Raw genomic sequence first — 20,920 nt, 5'->3', positions numbered from 1 at the left:
ACGGCTCACTATCCCGATGGTCGGCATGCCGACCAACAGGGACTATTTCCACTCGTGGGTGTCCACGACACCCATAGAGTGGGAATAGAACCCGTGGCGACCGCAGGTCGCCACCGAGCCCGCAGCGTGGCGAGCGCAGCGAGCCCGCAAGGGGCTTGCTGCACTCGCCCCTCCCCGCCGGGATACCGGCGTCGGTATGCTGCCGGGATCCCGGCGTCGGTAAGGTGACCAGCAGTCAGGAGACCGCCGGTCACCCGTACTACACCCATTAATACATACAAGTCTAAGGGGCCAAAGGCAGTAGCCCACGATTTACATGAACTGGCGTGTTTCCAGCGAGATAGACACTGGACTTAAAGTGGCAATTAGTTTAAAGGCAAAACCAATCTGGTTTACAGTTAAACCAGTCGTTCCCAAACTTTTTCCATTCAAGGCACCCTTAGGTAGAGTGACCATATTATCCCTTTTACCTGGGACGCTCATGGATTACACAGGTTCTGTGGTTGCTTAAAACCAGATGAAATGTAGGCTTGAAGTCAGCCAGCCACAGAACCTGTGTAATCCATAAGCGTCCCAGGTAAAAGGGATAATGTGGTCACTCTACCTTAGGCCAAAATAATTACAGAGCAGTCCCATTTTTTATGTAGTTGGGTCAAAATAACTCTCCCATTGCAGCCCGCTCCATGTCTCTCCCATTGCAGCCCCTCCATGTTTCTCCCATTGCAGCCCCTCCATGTCTCTCCCATTGCAGCCCGCTCCATGTCTCTCCCATTGCAGCCCCTCCATGTTTCTCCCATTGCAGCCCCTCCATGTCTCTCCCATTGCAGCCCCTCCATGCCTCTCCCATTGCAGCCCGCTCCATGTTTCTCCCATTGCAGCCCCTCCATGTCTCTCCCATTGCAGCCCCTCCATGTCTCTCCCATTGCAGTTCCTCCATGTCTCTCCCATTGCAGCCCCTCCATGTTTCTCCCATTGCAGCCCCTCCATGTCTCTCCCATTGCAGCCCATCCATGTCTCTCCCATTGCAGCCCCTCCATGTTTCTCCCATTGCAGCCCCTCCATGTCTCTCCCATTGCAGCCCCTCCATGTTTCTCCCATTGCAGCCCCTCCATGTCTCTCCCATTGCAGCCTGCTCCATGTCTCTCCTACTGTAGCCCCTCCCATGGTCTAAATGTAATAGCCTCTGAGTAACCGGAGGTTCGGGACTTTGTGCGCACCTGGTTTTGCCTTGTAAATTATTGCTTTTAAAAAAAACAACAACAAAAAACAGAGTGATTGGAGTGACAGTATCCCCCTGCTAACTTTTTCCATTGATTTTGTGTATGATTTGTAGAAAACACTATGCAGCACAGATGAGTCTCAGTATCAGGGATGAAATGATTAGCTCAACCTGTGGAACTTTTAAAATGTGTCAGACAGTAATGATTACACCTGTGCACCATCTAGGATATCTGTAAAACATGGATTGTTAGGGGGGTCCCTGAGGACAGGAGTTGGTCTACTAGGTCTAACATTTGATTACTCTGAATACCCAAGTGGTGTCTCATTGGCTTATTGGATTTTTGTGCCAAAATAATTTCCTAGCAGTTTTATCTCCTGACTTGCGGTGTCATTATACTGTACCTCAGTAAAAGTCTGTGTAAAAAAAAACACCACAAAATCAGGTCACGTGGGAAAAAAACACAGATTTAGCAGTTTACGCGTAATCCGTGAGTTTACGTGCGTGAATCCCGATTTTTGTATGCAGGAAAAAGTTATTTAATTGAATAGCCTTTCCCTGCGCCATGGGGATTTTTGTCAGCAATTAGTCGCGAGGTAAACCCCACCGCTAATTGAGTAACCCCCTGAATGTGAGAAACAAAACCAATCCCAAATGGCATCTGAATATCCTATTGGCTGGCTGAATATTCACTTCTTATACAAATTACAATAAACACCTGTTGCAACTATGGAGCAGATACAGTCCTGCATGACACGGCTCTATATTACTACAGCATGACACCATTCACTTCTCATCCAGCTGGGGGAAAAATGTGTTTTATCTATTGAATTATAAGATTAGCGGGTAGTCAGTGCCCGAAGGTCATCCAGTTATATATACATTAAGGAGGAGGAAACATTCCACGAAGGGCCTTCTTGGGAGGCTGCTTTCTATATATCCTTATGTCATATGTTACCAAACACTTGTCAGAGGCGCTTACAGCTCAGGACATCACTGTCAGAATGAAGAGAAACAGTTATTAATGTAGCTGGTAATCTATTTATGCAAGGTTTGTGGGAGCCATAAATGATCTCATATTTATGTTTTCCTTTTCACAGGGAGGGAAGAAGACCTATCAGGGTCCATGTGCGGGACGAGATTGCAGCGGGGGCTGCAAATGCTTTCCAGAGAAAGGAGCTCGGGTAAGTTTTTTTTTTTCCACATTGAATAGAAACATTTGCAACAACTCTTATCTCTAACTTTTTTTTCCACAAAGTACATCTGGAGAAACATGAGTCCAGAAACATTATGCATCTGTGCAAGAGATGGAGAACAGCTGTGTCTTCATGTGGTCTCCTGACCTGAGAGGGGGCCTGCAAGACATTGGCTTGTGTCACCCTTCTTTATACATGTTTTGTAGTTGGACATATGTTTAATTATGACTGTTTTTCCATTTACTAAGAGACGTTAAGTTCCATTATCAAGTAGTTTGCCAGAGGAGGCTTTAATGTGTTGTTTAAAGAACCTTCCTTACTATAGATGAGTTAATGTGGCTTACCATAGATGCAGTATGACTGCGCATCTCTACTTGCATCTGTATAGCACCTTTCTGGCTGTGTGCAGTTTTTATAAATGCTGACAACATGCTGTTCAGTATAACCATGGTCCTCTTGTGAGCATAGTTTTAGTAATTGGCATCGTGATTAATGTTTCCTTACTATCACAAGCACTGATACTGTTATCACTGCTTGGTAAACGCAGAGTATAAAGCTGGGTACACACTTTGCCGATAGGTTGGCGGACCCACTGTCACGTCGAATGAGCAGCCAATCTTGGTAAGCATATAAACTTACCGATTGGCCCCTCAGTGTGTCGCCTTGACGTCACAGCTGTACAAGTTATTGAATTTGCCTGCCCAGCTTTGACTTCAGTCCCTGCAGCAACTGTCCAACTGTAGATATATCGGCCATCGGCTGTGCTGACCAACCAACACGATATGTCTGTGAACAACATCGTTTACAGACATATCGTTTGTACACACCTGCCAACTTGCTTGCAATATATCAGCCGTTTGCCCGAATAGCCAATCTATTGCCCAGTATTTACCTAGTTTTAGGAACTGCATGCAGTTATAGAATCAGTTGTGAGTGCATGCCCCTAAAATGCTCCACCACTGGCTTCTTATATGACTAATACCTATAAAGATATACAATATATACTAATAAATATCCAATGATACCCACTGAAGAACAGCAGAGAACAAGGATCGGTGAAGAGTAAGGTGATGGTAAAGTACAGAGAAAAGTCACAGCACTATGTCTTCACATGCTTGATGTCTACCCTTTATACGCTGCTGCCCTGTGTCATATCAAGCATGACCTAGTTAGTATCAGTTGCATTACTGCTTATCAAGGTGTCCTTGACACTAACTTAGCATATGGTTTAGGGGTTGATTCAAAGCTGAACACTAGTTGGCTGTAATTCTGTGTTGCCCTTCGCACGGAATTGAACTCCTCCCTAAGTGTGTGTATTTGCCTGTATACATATCTGCGGCTGGGCTGCCCCTTTCTATATGCTTGGTTACATAGCCATCATCATTACCAGCCCTATCCACGTCCTCTCTGTCCTTGGCCTATGTGTAAACGCCCAGTTATACCCCATCGGCCACAGGTGCAGTTGCAAGTGCAACTTAGTTATCTATGGCTCAGTGTTGCCTTTAGTCGCATATACTGGCTGCGCAGTGTGAAAACATGCAAGATACAGCATGTCCGAAAAACTGACTTACGCTCAACTTAGCATCTGATATGGGCATAGGGGGTCATTCCGAGTTGTTCGCTCGCAAGCTGCTTTTAGCAGCTTTGCACACGCTAAGCCGCCGCCTACTGGGAGTGAATCTTAGCATATTAAAATTGCGAACGAAAGATTAGCAGAATTGCGAATAGACACTTCTTAGCAGTTTTTGAGTAGCTCCAGACTTACTCGGCATCTGCGATCAGTTCAGTGCTTGTCGTTCCTGGTTTGACGTCACAAACACACCCAGCGTTCGCCCAGACACTCCTCCGTTTCTCCAGCCACTCCCACGTTTTTCCCAGAAACGGTAGCGTTTTTTCGCACACTCCCATAAATCGGCCAGTTTCCGCCCAGAAACACCCACTTCCTGTCAATCACATTACGATCACCAGAACGAAGAAAAAACCTCGTAATGCCGTGAGTAAAATTCCTAACTGCATAGCAAATTTACTTGGCGCAGTCGCACTGCGGACATTGCGCATGCGCATTAGCGACTATTCGCTCCGTTGCGACAAAAAAATAACGAGCGAACAACTCGGAATGACCCCCATGGTGCGGTGAGAGCATGATGCAAATCACAATCATGGGCTAATCTTTATTTTGCCCTGATAAACTTGGGATAAATTAGTCCAACAATAATGAAGATCAGTCTTGAACGCTTTTAATTACTTTGGCAGATAAGGAACGTTTTATCCATTTATTGCACCACTTGTTCTCTACTTTTATATTCATCTCATATTTGGGTAGAAAACCCCTGTTGGCATACAAGCAAAATGGAAAAATATTGTTCAGTAAAGAGATATCTGTAACAGCTGCTCTGTGTCCAATTAATTAACATGTATTGAAAGCTCACATTAATTAAGCTGCAAAGCATCTAAATGTGTATCAAGTGAATTCATATTTCATTATTACCTAAGAACAATGTAAGTGCAGCTTGAATTGATGTGAAAGCTCATACAGCTGCTGCCCATGGTGGAGATAGATGAGGCACAGCCATATCTGCTCTTTCCTCCTCACTCGTCTTGGCAGGGCTGTTCAGAGTTCAGACTAGCTTTAGAGGTGTTGAAAATGCATTAAAAGCTGTTGGCTTATCTCACAAGGCTTGGTCTGTTTATTACGGCCAACCGAAAGTGCTTGTACACCTTGGACCTCACAAAGTCTGGTAACCGAGGATGTAACTACCATAGGTGCAGCGGGTACATCTGGCCTGTCTTCCTTGTCTGCCCTTTGTTTCTGTGTGAATTTGTTTTTGTCTTTAGGCCCTTAAATATGTTGCTATAGGGCCCACAAATGACTAGTTACGACCCTGCTGGCAACCATTTTCCCATGTTTGTTTGTTTTTGTGAGTTTTGTGTTTTCTAAAGTCCTAGGAAACATTTTATTTAGCTTAGATTCTATGACACATTTAAAGCCAACTTCCATCTTGTTACAGGAATTTAAACTGGCTGCTTAGCCTAATCCACTGTAAAACTAGTTGTAAGCCCCAGCAAATGACCTCATGGGAAGTAGGCTTTGGATGAGAGATTCCACACAATCATTTATGAAGCACTGCTATCACCGCAGCCTGGGCACCTACATAAAAAGGTTCCCATGACTGTAAATATATAGGAACTGTTGCAGAATTGTACATATTATACATTCAGCATGCACTCTCCTAAAACCCTTTAATCTGATTAGCACCAGTCTGAGTTTAAAGATTTACCATTCCATAGACAAAACATGAAAGGAATTTGTTTCATGTTACAAAAGTCCTCATTTGGAGAGGAAAAATGAAAGAAAAGTAATAACTACCAATTATCCCCATTCCCGTCGTAACTGTGTGTGAGGGAAATTATTGGTTAGTTTGTAATGAAGGCAGTAGGTGCAGTCACAGTGCATTGTTAAATTGGGTTATATTGTTTCTGTGCAGGTTAAATACTGGCTGTTTTATTTTTACACTGCAATTTAGATTTCAGGTTGAACACACCCCACCCAAATCTAACTCTCTCTGCACATGTTATATATGCCCCCCCTGCAGTGCACATGGTTTTGTCCATTAGCTAACAAATTTGCTGATGCGTTCAGCCTGGAGAAGTGCTAAAGCAGTGATAAATGCCAGGTGATAATGCACCAGTCAGTAAGCTCCTAACTGTCGATTTACATATTGGAGCTGATTAGCTGGTGCATTATCACCTTGCACTTATCACTGCTTTATCACTTCTCCAGGCTTAATACATCTGCCCCATTATTCCTTATAACAGGTACATTCATCTTTTATTTCTGTGCCCAGTATAATAACATATTATATGGGGATCGGTATGTTATCCCGCCGCTAGGGATGCCGAATGTCAGTATACCATCTCCGGCATCCCGACCGATGGAATGCCGGCAAGGGGGCGAGCGCAACGAAGCACCTTGCGGGGTCGCTACGCTCGCCACAGGTTCTATTCTCCCTCTATTGGTGTCATGGACACCCATAGAGGTGGAATGACCTACCTCGGCGATATACAGGTAGCGGTATGGTAACCCAGTCAGGATCCGGGCATCGGGATTGTGACATCCAGGATCCCGAAGAGTGATATGCTGACCGCATACCATTGTATGATAACAAAACTCCTCAATGACTTCTAATATTTCATTACACACATATATTTTACTGTGTTATTCAGCATACATTTTTGCCTATACTGTATGTATTCTTGAAAGTTGTATTACATAATTACTTTACTATTAATAATAATTATTATTATTATAATGATCATCATTATTATTTCCTGTCACGGTTTGCAGAGTATGTACATTACCTAGGAGGGCAAAAACAAGCCAATAAATGCAGGGCCATCTTTTCATATGGGCTCAATGGGCATTTGCCCAAGGGCCCCAGGAGTATAAGGGTGCTAGGCTTATAGCTGAGGGTCCCCTCTTTCTAGGGGTTCCAGATTTTTGAAAATCGGCCCTGGGGAACCGGAGATATCCGATGTCAAAGCAGTGGTCCCTATCCTAGCCTGTTAATTGCTCTTCCCAGCCAGATATCTCGGTTTCTGTCTGACTTAGGGGCATATATATATATATTTATATATATATATATTTTTTTTTATTTTTTTTTTATTTTATTTTATTTTACTAAAATAATGTGGAAAAGGGTGTTTTCTGTTTTCACACCCTTTTCACATCATTTTAGTTTCACTCCAATGTAATTAAAGGGCATTTGGAGTAGTTTTCATGAAAAACTGCTCCAAACCCTTTAAGTCACTTTTTTTTTTTGTAATCCACATCGCATTCCCCATACTTATAATGGGAAATGTGATGTGGCTGAATTTACTAAAATAAAAAAATGGTAAAAACTACTGCAGTGTGCCCTATGATAATCTCGCTAGCTCAGGCTGACGAGATCACAGTGCAGCACTGCGATAGGCAGGCATTTGCTCAGCTTTCTCTGCCCCTGCCCAGAACCAGAGATGTCGGCCTTTCAGCATCTGGTCCCTTTTTTAGCTCTACACGCCTGGTAAGCAGTTCTATATTTTCGTCGGTGGATTGCTCTGACTCCTGAACTCTGATCCCCAAGTCCCCAGTACCCACTAAAAGGTGGGACGCTCTTGTTTTTATTTATCCTATTCAAAGCTAAGAAATCTCTTTCCAGGAACTGGAGATATCTGCAGTCAAGCAAGCTGCCAGAAAATGATGAAGATTAAGCCCACTCCACTATCCACCGCTCCCCTGCGTTTTAAACACCACCTACCACCCTGGAAGTCGTGTAACAGGGCCCCTTCATTCAGCCCAATGCCCCCTTCTACAGTTTAGTGTTCTCCCTCCCGCCCAATCTACCACCATCTGTGCAGTAAAGGCGTAATGAGCAGAAATTACTGCTCCATGTCCTACATGCTGAGCAGAAGATAGAACACCCGCTACCACCCACGGGACATCAAAGCTGACGCTGATAGCACCCCCCACCCCTACCGCTGGAGAATGGGTAGGGGCCCCAGTGCATTGCACTGCCCAGGGGCCCATACTGCTTTTAAGAGGGCCCTGAATAAATGTAATCTTGAGGGACAAAAAGCCATTTAAATCCTCAGTCATCCCAGTGACTAGTACTGTACACTTTTTGTGTGTTGGAAATGTAAATGTGTCTATAAGCCTGAGAGTCATTCACAGTCAGTAGTCAAATCCATCAGATAGCGATTTTCTAGTACTAAATCCAATGCAACAATTACACAAATCCCCACCCCCACAGCAGTTTGCATATTTTTCTTTGTTAGATTTCAGTATTGAGGAAGTTAGACATCTTTCCATACAAACGGACAATGTAACTATGCCCGTTACCGGAAGTAGATGAACCACGGTTGTAGAGGCTTTTATATAGGAGCAGCTTTTCCAAGTGTTTGAGAGAAGACAGTGGTTGTACATAACTGTTCTTTAATTGTGCTTTTCAAAAGTTAACAAAGGATGTGTTTCAACCTCCTGGGTGGTCTCCTACGTGAGCAGTTCGCTGGATAGGTTAAAACAGTATTAAAACAGGGAAAAAAAGTTAAGTGGTTCTGGATCTTGCAGTCTGGTTAGTAAACAATCTAAACATGATTGAGAATGTGATAAGTACAGAGAACTTATAGTGACTGAATTTCCGGGGTAGTTTCAAATACTAAGTAAGATACAGTATGTTACATAAACAGAGTAGACAAGTGATGATGCCAGGGCTATTTATGAAATCTATGGCTTATTTTCACTTTTTCTTTAATCCCGTCAAGAGTGTATTGAATGCAGAGATCCTGCATTTAAATGAATCTAAAACATAATTTGTATTTAAAGGTAAGTACAGTATGTCATATTTTTCTGTATACAACTCTTGACAAGTAACACATTCCCTCTCTTGGGGGAAAATTTACTTGGAGACAGTCAATTTGCCAGTTGTCGGAATCCCGGCTGTCAGGAGACCAACGCCAGGATCCCGACCACCGGCCAAAATTCCCACTCGGGTGATGGGCCACGCCACCACCCGAGGGGAAATATAACCCTGTGGCGACCGAAGGTCCCCACCGGCCCGATGCGTGGCGAACGCAGCGAACCCGTGACGGGACATGATGCGCTCACCGCCGGTATTCTGGCTGTTGGGATCCCTGCATTGGTCTCCTGACCACCGGGATCCCATCATCAGCCCGGGATGTCATACTTATCCCAATTTACTAAAGGTCGATTTTGTCCAATTTTGGCCTTTTTTAAAATTGCTCTCCTTAATTTTGGGTTGCAGGGGCTGAAACACACATTTGCTAACAGGTGATTTTTTTGTATATCAATTTTTAAATAGGCAAATAAAGGAGAGCGCACTTGTGAGTAAATAAATAAGCACAATTTTACTTCAATAAATGCTCACATACGGTACATCAAATTCCAAAACAGCAATCACAGCCAAAGCAGGTCACCTACCCACCAGCAGGATCATATGGCTGCAGCTTTTGAGTGAAGTGCACGGACCATCGCCGGCTCTGGAAACGTCACAGCGTCCATGTCATAAGCCACGTCCGGTGTGTTTCATCATGAGACTTCATCCTATGATGGAGAGCACACACACACACACACTCACTCACAAATGCGCAAATTATAACTAGGGAAACAGAATAAAAAAGCACAGTGGCTGCATCCAGGGGGTCTGCGCACGCACAGCGTACATAGAGCGCATGTGCGACCCTTCACTATGCTGCCACATCCCAGAAGGATGCTACCGCAAGGTGCTTGACAGCAGCGGCTGTCGGGAGAGAGTGGGCGTCGACCCAGTGTTTCGTGGGCATGGCGGGCAAAACAGGGGGGGGGGTGTTGGTAGCATTTTCAGGTTGTCTGCGTGACGTCACACGCAGCTGCTCCAAGAAACAAATGGCGCCAGACTGTCTGCCAGGCAGGGGTCATGGGCGGCGCCACACACACATGCTGGCCGGCCTTGTCCTGTGCTGGACGGCCCCCAGCGTGTGAGTAGATGGACGCAGATCCTGCTGCGGGAAGCAAGATCTGCGTCCATCTCTGAATATCCCCCATAGGGCAAATTTGCTCTATAACTACCAATCAAAATTTGCATCTCAGCAATCTTTTGAAAATTAAATATTGAAATAAAACTATGATTGGCTCCTAGATTTTCTCGACTGAACAGTGTTATTAACTAACACTCTGTCTTTCCATCTGTCCCAATCCTTGCATTATTCTGAGGACAGCAGTAGTCAGCATAGGTCATTCTCAGAGGCGGCTATTACCATTGAGTAGTAGGGGGGCTGCCGCAGGTCAGGTCCTGTGAGAGAAGGAAAGCCGCTGATTCTGCCAGCCTGGTCCCGAGACCGCACAACGCAGTTATGCGGTGGTTTGACTGCGCATGCACAAACTCCCGGCTTCTATAGACTATATCGGCTGCAGTCCATAGAAGCCGGGGTTTGTGCATGGGCAGTCAAGCTGCTGCTTGACTTTGCATGCGCCAATCGCTTCCGGAGGATCACAGTCCGGTCTGGCAGTCCTCCCAGTGGGACTGCCTTTACTGGGTGACTGGCAGGTAGGACTTCTAATAGAAATCACCACTGCCAGAAACTGTGTAGCCAGTTCAGTCATAAACTGCATCTGTCTCACTCCCTGCAGTGGCGGATTTTACTGAGGGGGGGAGCGGCTGGGTAAAATCAGCCACTGGTCATTTTGTAAAATGTATGGGCGCAATTAATCACCTTGGAAAATGTAGAGTGGCTAGGTTAGTTAGACTTTATCTGTGCACATGCAATTACCACCCTAGCATACAATAAAATAGATGAAAAATAAGTTTATTATTCAAGTGTGAATGTTCATCAAGCAGCATTGGCGTTTCTATAATGGGTGCAATGTGTGCGGTGCACACGGGAACCTGGGACCAGGGGGGCCCACACTGCACACACTGCACCCATAATTTAATACTTACCTTTCCGGAGTCCCGCTGCAGCCGCGGTGAAGATCTCTTCCAAAATGGCTGTAGCACATGCACAGTAGTGAAATTGGTCACCAGAACAATGCTGGAGACTACTGCACTGTGCAGACTCAGAGAGTGGACCATCCGGAGTCTGAAATGGGAGTGGGCCCACCCGGAGTCTGCACTGGGAGTGGGCCCACCCGGAGTCTGCACAGGGGCCTCTTCCTCTATTAAAACACCCCTGTTAGGCAGACTCAGCAGACTTTATATTCACTATATAAAGTTTCTCAGTTCCTAAAGTGTGTAGGCAAAAACTGATCGGACAACAATTTTAACTGTGCTTCATTTTTGCATACATTACTATCACATACCTCCCAACAGGAGGGACAGAATGCTCTGTGTCTGGACTTCCCTCTTAATTTATGATTGCCATCACCTGTGCTGAAACACCTTTCTTATCCATTAACCTGTTCAAAACAGGTGCCGGCAATCATAAATTACAAGTCCAGAAGCAGAGCATTTTGTCCCACATGGAGATGGTCATGTTGGGAGGTATGGTATCATGCTTACCTACTTTTTCAGTATGTCTTCTAGCAGATTTGGGAAGGGGAAGGGGGAATCCAGGTGGGAGGTGCAAGGGGTGTGGTTCAGTGAAATATATAATTGAAGCTCAACCCCCCTGGCGGGGCCATACTCTGCCAGGAGCCAGGATACTACTTATGATTACTGTAATATGAGAGAAAAATGCATGTTTTATGATTTACAAAGTACTATAATGCCCGGCGGAAGCCTGTGAGTGAAATGCGCATTGGTTAATAAGCAAATATGTCTCCCGTTTAACATGTATCTATATACCTAAACTCCCTATACTGTGAACCTCTGACCTATTAATATATATACGAGCGATTTTCAGTCTCATTACACGACTATTAATGGCTGACAAGTTCATTTAACCATACTAGCGGTCAGGCTGCTCGTGCAGCTATTGGACACACTGTGATATTCAGACGCATATGTTTGCTGCAGCACGCTAGAGGACGCTACAGCAGATGCAGCATTACATAATATAATAATCATATTTTTATCACTGTACACGCAGTGATGTATGTGCATGAACGGCTGAAGCACTGACAATAATGAAAACAGCATACATGATTATCTGATATCTAATGGCTGGCATCACTTATAATACAAGGCAGCACGCTAGAATATACTTTTTGAAGTTGGCACACAATACGTGTGTTATTAATAACTGATATCCCTCACAGTATTAGAGTACTATTAGCCCTGCTGACTAAACTGTATATCTATCAAGGGTGCTTGTAATATCCAGCATTAATTTACTCCATCAATAAATAACTGGAGGATTAATTTGATTAATGTGCAACGTGGTACTCAGAACACTTTTTCAAATATATAATTATGTTGATGAATAAACATTACACTCCTAGGACACTCCAGTAATTACATAACATTCAGTATATATGTGTCCTTCTTACATATAGCTGCAGTCATCATATTATATATCTATTGCACACCTCCAGCATCTTAATAAAGGTGGTGAATTGCTGTTACATTATTTAGATACATTTATAACAACCAGTCTGTATCAACACACTGGATAGCAACATTTGTTTCAAGTGAGACACATGTAGTATCTCATTACAGCTTTAGCTAGCAGTATATTCATAGGTCTCTCTCAATATCAGTACTGTTACAGTACGTTATATATGTTTAGGAGTTGTTCATGTATATGTGAACAATAATATACGAATAACACACAATACAACACATTTGCTTTGTTTTTTATCTTTATTCACTAGTGATGAGCGGGTTCGGTTCCTCGGGATCCGAACCCCCCCGAACTTCACCCTTTTTTGCACGGGTCCGAGCAGACTCGGATCCTCCCGCCTTGCTCGGTTAACCCGAGCACGCCCGAACGTCATCATCCCGCGGTTGGTTTCTCGCGAGATTCGTATTCTATATAAGGAGACGCGCGTCGCCATCATTTTTCACTTGTGCATTGGAGATGATCGTGAGAGGACGTGGCTGGCGTCCTCTCCGTTTCTATGTTCAGTGTGCTGCAAATATCTGTGCTCAGTGTGCTGCAAATATCTGTGCTCAGTGTGCTGTAAATAGCTGTGCTCAGTGTGCTGCAAATATCTACGTTCTCTGCCTCAAAAACGCTCCATGGCCCTCATTCCGAGTTGATCGCTCGCAAGGCGAATTTAGCAGAGTTGCTCACGCTAAGCCTACGCCTACTGGGAGTGTATCTTAGCTTCTTAAAATTGCGACCGATGTATTCGCAATATTGCGATTACAAACTACTTAGCAGTTTCAGAGTAGCTTCAGACTTACTCGGCATCTGCGTTCAGTTCAGTGCTTGTCGTTCCTGGTTTGACGTCATAAACACACCCAGCGTTCGCCCAGACACTCCCCCGTTTCTCCGGCCACTCCTGCGTTTTTTCCGGAAACGGTAGCGTTTTTATCCACACGCCCCGAAAACGCTGTGTTTCCGCCCAGTAACACCCATTTCCTGTCAATCACACTACGTTCGCCAGAGCGAAGAAAAAGCCGTGAGTAAAAATACTATCTTCATTGTAAAATTACTTGGCGCAGTCGCAGTGCGAATATTGCGCTTGCGTACTAAGCGGAATTTCACTGCGATGCGAAGAAAATTACCGAGCGATCAACTCGGAATGAGGGCCCATATCTGTGCTCAGTGTGCTGCAAATATCTGTGCTCAGTGTGCTAATTGCTTTATTGTGGGGACTGGGGACCAGCAGTATTATATAGTAGGAGGACAGTGCAGAGTTTTGCTGACCAGTGACCACCAGTCAGTAGCGGATCTTGCCACGGGCAAGCAGGACTTTTGCCCGGGGCGCCGCCTTCCGGAGGGCGCCGGCGCCATCCAGAGGGCGCCGCACCATGGCAAGATCCACTGCTGCAGTGCCGTGTGCCCCCCGCTGCCGCTGTCCCCCGCCGTGAAGGGAACTAGACGCGTAGCGTCTAGTTTCCCTTAGTGGAGAGGACCTTTACTGTGCGGTGCGCGATGACGTCATCGCGCACAGCAAAGGTCCTCTCCGCGAAGGGAAACTAGACGCGCGATGACGTCATCGTGCACCGCACAGCAAAGGTTCTCTCCACGAAGGGAACTAGACACGAAGCGTCTAGTTTCCCTTCGCGGAGAGGACCTTTGCTGTGCGGTGCGCGATGACATCATCGCGCACCGCACATCATTTCAGCGGCGCTACTACTGTACAGGGGGCGTAAGTGACCACGCCCCCTAAATGAAGCCACGCCCTCATCGCCCGCCCGGGGCGCTCAAAACCCTCGAGCCGGCCCTGCCACCAGTATTATACGTTCTCTGCCTGAAAAATGCTCCATATCTGTGCTGCATTGTAGTATATAGTAGGAGGACAGTGCAGAATTTTGCTGACCACCAGTATATATATAGCAGTACGGTACAGTAGTCCACTGCTCTACCTCTGTGTCGTCAAGTATACTATCCAGTGGCGGATTCAGGGGGGGGCACCCAGGCACGTGCCCCCCCTGTCATTTAGGATATATTCATAATACAGTAGCTGCATGGGCTGTGGGCCACAGCTCATGCAGCTACAGTATTATGAATATAGCGTGTCACCAGGAAGCAGGGCTGGCCGGAGCGGAGTAGCGGATTTGGACGCCGGGACATACTACCGGTCGGCCGCCCCCCCCCTGTTTACTTCAGTGGCTGTGCTCCCCCTTCGCTTTGGCTGGCTCCTATATCCGCGGCTGCGGCGATAAGAATTTCTGCGCATGCTCAGAAACTCATTCAAGCCGGAGCCGCAGCAGTGAAGAGAGTGTCTGCTCTGCTGGCTTCTGCCCTCAAGGCAAATAACCAGGGGCAGCGAGCGCACCGAGGAGCCAGGTATCCAGGGCCTGACAAACAGTATTATAGCACGGGGCACCCTGGAGCAATACATCCCTTGATCACCAGCAGCCTGTAGGAACTAGAATCGCGACCGGAAGCATATGCAAGTTAGTGCCGGCGGTGACTCTGATCACCCGTGAGTGTGTCTGACTTTGCAATGCGTCCTCTCCCTGCACACTGTATAAGATGGAACTGTGCTATGATAGGAGGTCAGGGTTTGGATGCCTAGGAGAGCTGCAGGAAAGTTATTCCTGAATCCTCAGTTTGTGTATATCAGTAAGTCAGCATCTGTGTCAACATCTGTTTGTCAATGCACCAGCATCTGTCTGTGTGTCAGTGTCTGTGTCAACATCTGTCTGCTTCAGTGTGTCAGCATGTTTCTGTGTGTCTGTGTCAGTGTCTGTCTGTGTGTGTCAACAGCTGTCTGTCAGCGTCTATGTCAGCGTGTTGCTGTGTATCTGTGTGTCAGCATCAGCATCTTTCTGTGTCTGTGCCAGCAACAGTGTGTCAGTATCTGTCTGAGCATCAGCATCTGTGTGTCAGCTTCTGTCTGTGTTTGTCAGCCCCCTAGACAGAGAGTACCCCCCCACCCCCCGAACGCAGGCACATACACAATCCACCCCATTTTTCTTATTTTGTAGGCCAATGTCTTTTAATATTCTCCGCGTGGGGGCCAATGTATTTTTTTTTTTGTGCGGCATACATTTTCTTTATTTTTACTGTCCGGGGCCAATGTATTTTTTTTTCTGTAGTGGCCAGTGTGTGGGTTTTTTCTGTGTGTGCCAATATGTTTTTCTCTAACGTCCTAAGTGGATGCTGGGGACTCCGTAAGGACCATGGGGAATAGCGGCTCCGCAGGAGACTGGGCACAAAAGTAAAAGCTTTAGGACTACCTGGTGTGCACTGGCTCCTCCCCCTATGACCCTCCTCCAAGCCTCAGTTAGATTTTTGTGCCCGAACGAGAAGGGTGCACACTAGGTGGCTCTCCTGAGCTGCTTAGTGAAAAGTTTAGTTTTAGGTTTTTTATTTTCAGTGAGACCTGCTGGCAACAGGCTCACTGCACCGAGGGACTAAGGGGAGAAGAAGCGAACTCACCTGCGTGCAGAGTGGATTGGGCTTCTTAGGCTACTGGACATTAGCTCCAGAGGGACGATCACAGGCCCAGCCATGGATGGGTCCCAGAGCCGCGACGCCGGCCCCCTTACAGAGCCAGAAGACTGAAGAGGTCCGGGAAATCGGCGGCAGAAGACGTCCTGTCTTCAATAAGGTAGCGCACAGCACCGCAGCTGTGCGCCATTGCTCTCAGCACACTTCACACTCCGGTCACTGAGGGTGCAGGGCGCTGGGGGGGGGGGGGGGGCGCCCTGAGATGCAATAAAGACACCTTAGATGGCTAAAAATACATCACATATAGCTCCTGGGCTATATGGAAGCATTTAACCCCTGCCAGTTTTTCCTTAAAAAAGCGGGAGAAAGGCCGCCGAGAAGGGGGCGGAGCCTATCTCCTCAGCACACAAGCGCCATTTTCCCTCACAGCTCCGTTGGAGGGAAGCTCCCTGACTCTCCCCTGCAGTCCTGCACTACAGAAACAGGGTAAAACAAGAGAGGGGGGGCACTAAATTTGGCAGATTAATAATACAGCAGCTACATAAGGGAAAAACACTTATATAAGGTTATCCCTGTATATATATAGCGCTCTGGTGTGTGCTGGCAAACTCTCCCTCTGTCTCCCCAAAGGGCTAGTGGGATCCTGTCCTCTATCAGAGCATTCCCTGTGTGTGTGCTGTGTGTCGGTACGTTGTGTCGACATGTATGAGGAGGAAAATGGTATGGAGGCGGAGCAATTGCCTGTAATAGTGATGTCACCCCCTAGGGAGTCGACACCTGACTGGATGGTCGTATGGAAGGAATTACGTGATAGCGTCAGCACTTTACAAAAGACTGTTGACGACATGAGACAGCCGGAAAAACAGTTAATACCTGTCCAGGCGTCTCAAACACCGTCAGGGGCTCTAAAGCGCCCGTTACCTCAGATGGTCGACACAGACCCAGACACGGACACTGACTCCAGTGTAGACGGTGAGGAAACAAACGTATTTTCCAGTAGGGCCACACGTTACATGATCACGGCAATGAAGGAGGTTTTGAACATTTCTGATACTACAAGTACCACAAAAAAGGGTATTATGTGGGGTGTGAAAAAACTACCCGTAGTTTTTCCTGAATCAGATGAATTAAATGAGGTGTGTGATGAAGCGTGGGTTTCCCCCGATAAAAAACTGCTAATTTCTAAAAAAATTATTGGCATTATACCCTTTCCCGCCAGAGGTTAGAGCGCGTTTGGAAACACCCCCTAGGGTAGATAAGGCGCTCACACCCTTATCAAAACAAGTGGCGTTACCGTCTCCGGATACGGCCGCCCTCAAGGAGCCAGCTGATAGAAAGCTGGAAAATATCCTAAAAAGTATATACACACATACTGGTGTTATACTGAGACCAGCAATCGCCTCAGCCTGGATGTGCAGTGCTGGGGTTGCTTGGTCGGATTCCCTGACTGAAAATATTGATACCCTGGACAGGGACAGTATATTATTGACTATAGAGCATTTAAAGGATGCATTTCTATATATGCGAGATGCACAGAGGGATATTTGCACTCTGGCATCAAGAGTAAGTGCGCTGTCCATTTCTGCCAGAAGAGGGTTATGGACGCGACAGTGGTCAGGTGATGCGGATTCCAAACGGCATATGGAAGTATTGCCGTATAAAGGGGTGGAGTTATTTGGGGTCGGTCTATCGGACCTGGTGGCCACGGCAACGGCTGGGAAATCCACCTTTTTACCCCAGGTCACCTCTCAGCAGAAAAAGACATCGTCTTTTCAGGCTCAATCCTTTCGTCCCCATAAGGGCAAGCGGGCAAAAGGCCACTCATATCTGCCCCGGGGCAGAGGAAGGGGAAAAAGACTGCAGCAGGCAGCCTCTTCCCAGGAACAGAAGCCCTCCCCCGCTTCTGCCAAGTCCTCAGCATGACGCTGGGGCCTTACAAGCGGACTCAGGTACGGTGGGGGGTCGTCTCAAGAATTTCAGCGCGCAGTGGGCTCACTCGCAAGTGGACCCCTGGATCCTGCAGGTAGTATCTCAGGGGTACAAATTGGAATTCGAGACGTCTCCCCCTCGCCGGTTCCTGAAGTCTGCTTTACCAACGTCTCCCTCCGACAGGGAGGCGGTATTGGAAGCCATTCACAAGCTGTATTCCCAGCAGGTGATAATCAAGGTACCCCTCCTACAACAGGGAAAGGGGTATTATTCCACGCTGTTTGTGGTACCGAAGCCGGACGGCTCGGTGAGACCTATTTTAAATCTGAAATCCTTGAACACTTACATACAAAGGTTCAAATTCAAGATGGAGTCACTCAGAGCAGTGATAGCGAACCTGGAAGAAGGGGACTATATGGTGTCTCTGGACATCAAGGATGCTTACCTCCATGTCCCAATTTGCCCTTCTCACCAAGGGTACCTCAGGTTTGTGGTACAGAACTGTCACTATCAGTTTCAGACGCTGCCGTTTGGATTGTCCACGGCACCCCGGGTCTTTACCAAGGTAATGGCCGAAATGATGATTCTTCTTCGAAGAGAAGGCGTCTTAATTATCCCTTACTTGGACGATCTCCTGATAAGGGCAAGGTCCAGGGAACAGTTAGAGGTCGGAGTAGCACTATCTCAAGTAGTGCTACGACAGCACGGGTGGATTCTAAATATTCCAAAATCGCAGCTGATTCCGACGACACGTCTGCTGTTCCTAGGGATGATTCTGGACACAGTCCAGAAAAAGGTGTTTCTCCCGGAGGAGAAAGCCAGGGAGTTATCCGAGCTAGTCAGGAACCTCCTAAAACCAGGCCAAGTGTCAGTGCATCAATGCACAAGGGTCCTGGGAAAAATGGTGGCTTCTTACGAAGCGATTCCATTCGGCAGATTCCACGCAAGAACTTTTCAGTGGGATCTGCTGGACAAATGGTCCGGATCGCATCTTCAGATGCATCAGCGGATAACCCTGTCTCCAAGGACAAGGGTGTCTCTCCTGTGGTGGTTGCAGAGTGCTCATCTTCTAGAGGGCCGCAGATTCGGCATTCAGGACTGGGTCCTGGTGACCACGGATGCCAGCCTGAGAGGCTGGGGAGCAGTCACACAGGGAAGAAATTTCCAGGGCTTGTGGTCAAGCCTGGAGACATCACTTCACATAAATATCCTGGAGCTAAGAGCCATCTACAATGCTCTGAGCCTAGCAAGACCTCTGCTTCAAGGTCAGCCGGTGCTGATCCAGTCGGACAACATCACGGCAGTCGCCCACGTAAACAGACAGGGCGGCATAAGAAGCAGGAGGGCAATGACAGAAGTTGCAAGGATTCTTCGCTGGGCAGAAAATCATGTGATAGCACTGTCAGCAGTGTTCATTCCGGGTGTGGACAACTGGGAAGCAGACTTCCTCAGCAGATCCACCCGGGGGAGTGGGGACTTCACCCAGAAGTCTTCCACATGATTGTGAACCGTTGGGAAAAACCAAAGGTGGACATGATGGCGTCCCGCCTCAACAAAAAACTAGACAGATATTGCGCCAGGTCAAGGGACCCTCAGGCAATAGCTGTGGACGCTCTGGTAACACCATGGGTGTACCAGTCAGTGTATGTGTTCCCTCCTCTGCCTCTCATACCCAAGGTACTGAGGATCATAAGAAGGAGAGGAGTAAGGACTATACTCGTGGCTCCGGATTGGCCAAGAAGGACTTGGTACCCGGAACTTCAAGAGATGCTCACAGAGGACCCGTGGCCTCTACCTCTAAGAAAGGACCTGCTCCAGCAGGGACCCTGTCTCTTCCAAGACTTACCGCGGCTGCGTTTGACGGCATGGCGGTTGAACGCCGGATCCTGAAGGAAAAAGGCATTCCGGATGAAGTCATCCCTACCCTGATCAAAGCCAGGAAGGATGTAACCGTACAACATTATCACCGTATTTGGCGTAAATATGTTGCATGGTGCGAGGCCAGGAAGGCCCCTACAGAGGAATTTCAACTGGGTCGTTTCCTGCATTTCCTACAAACAGGACTGTCTATGGGCCTAAAATTAGGGTCCATTAAGGTTCAGATTTCGGCCCTGTCGATTTTCTTCCAAAAAGAACTGGCTTCAGTTCCTGAAGTACAGACGTTTGTCAAGGGGGTACTGCATATACAACCTCCTTTTGTGCCTCCAGTGGCACCTTGGGATCTAAATGTAGTTTTGGGATTCCTAAAATCACATTGGTTTGAACCACTTTCCACTGTGGACTTAAAATATCTCACATGGAAGGTGGTAATGCTGTTAGCCCTGGCTTCAGCCAGGCGTGTCTCAGAATTGGCGGCTTTATCCTATAAAAGCCCTTACCTAATTTTTCATACGGACAGGGCAGAATTGAGGACTCGTCCTCAATTTCTCCCTAAGGTGGTTTCAGCATTTCACTTGAACCAGCCTATTGTGGTGCCTGCGGCTACTAGGGACTTGGAGGACTCCAAGTTGCTGGACGTAGTCAGGGCCCTGAAAATATATGTTTCCAGGACGGCTGGAGTCAGAAAATCTGACTCGCTATTTATCCTGTATGCACCCAACAAGCTGGGTGCTCCTGCTTCTAAGCAGACTATTGCTCGCTGGATTTGTAGTACAATTCAGCTTGCACATTCTGTGGCAGGCCTGCCACAGCCAAAATCTGTAAATGCCCATTCCACAAGGAAGGTGGGCTCATCTTGGGCGGCTGCCCGAGGGGTCTCGGCTTTACAACTTTGCCGAGCAGCTACTTGGTCAGGGGCAAACACGTTTGCTAAATTCTACAAATTTGATACCCTGGCTGAGGAGGACCTGGAGTTCTCTCATTCGGTGCTGCAGAGTCATCCGCACTCTCCCGCCCGTTTGGGAGCTTTAGTATAATCCCCATGGTCCTTACGGAGTCCCCAGCATCCACTTAAGACGTTAGAGAAAATAAGAATTTACTTACCGATAATTCTATTTCTCATAGTCCGTAGTGGATGCTGGGCGCCCATCCCAAGTGCGGATTGTCTGCAATACTTGTACATAGTTATTGTTACAAAAATCGGGTTATTATTGTTGTG

At 46.9% G+C, this 20,920-nt stretch overlaps 1 protein-coding gene across 4 annotated transcripts in view; it reads left to right on the top strand.

Moving 5' to 3' along the window:
• COL4A6 (collagen type IV alpha 6 chain) overlaps nucleotides 1-20,920 on the top strand; it is a 445,180-nt gene that overhangs the window by 144,460 nt on the left and 279,800 nt on the right. For all 4 annotated transcript variants that reach the window (XM_063937284.1, XM_063937285.1, XM_063937286.1 and 1 more), the window contains exon 4: nucleotides 2,320-2,403. In XM_063937284.1, coding sequence (XP_063793354.1) covers nucleotides 2,320-2,403 — 84 coding nt within the window. The remainder of the gene's footprint in view (nucleotides 1-2,319; nucleotides 2,404-20,920) is intronic.

Source organism: Pseudophryne corroboree, chromosome 8 (assembly GCF_028390025.1).
Source record: "Pseudophryne corroboree isolate aPseCor3 chromosome 8, aPseCor3.hap2, whole genome shotgun sequence".
Lineage (NCBI taxonomy): Eukaryota > Metazoa > Chordata > Amphibia > Anura > Myobatrachidae > Pseudophryne > Pseudophryne corroboree.
The sequence above is the reverse complement of the archived record's forward strand: the minus strand, read 5'-3'. Positions and strand labels throughout refer to the sequence as shown.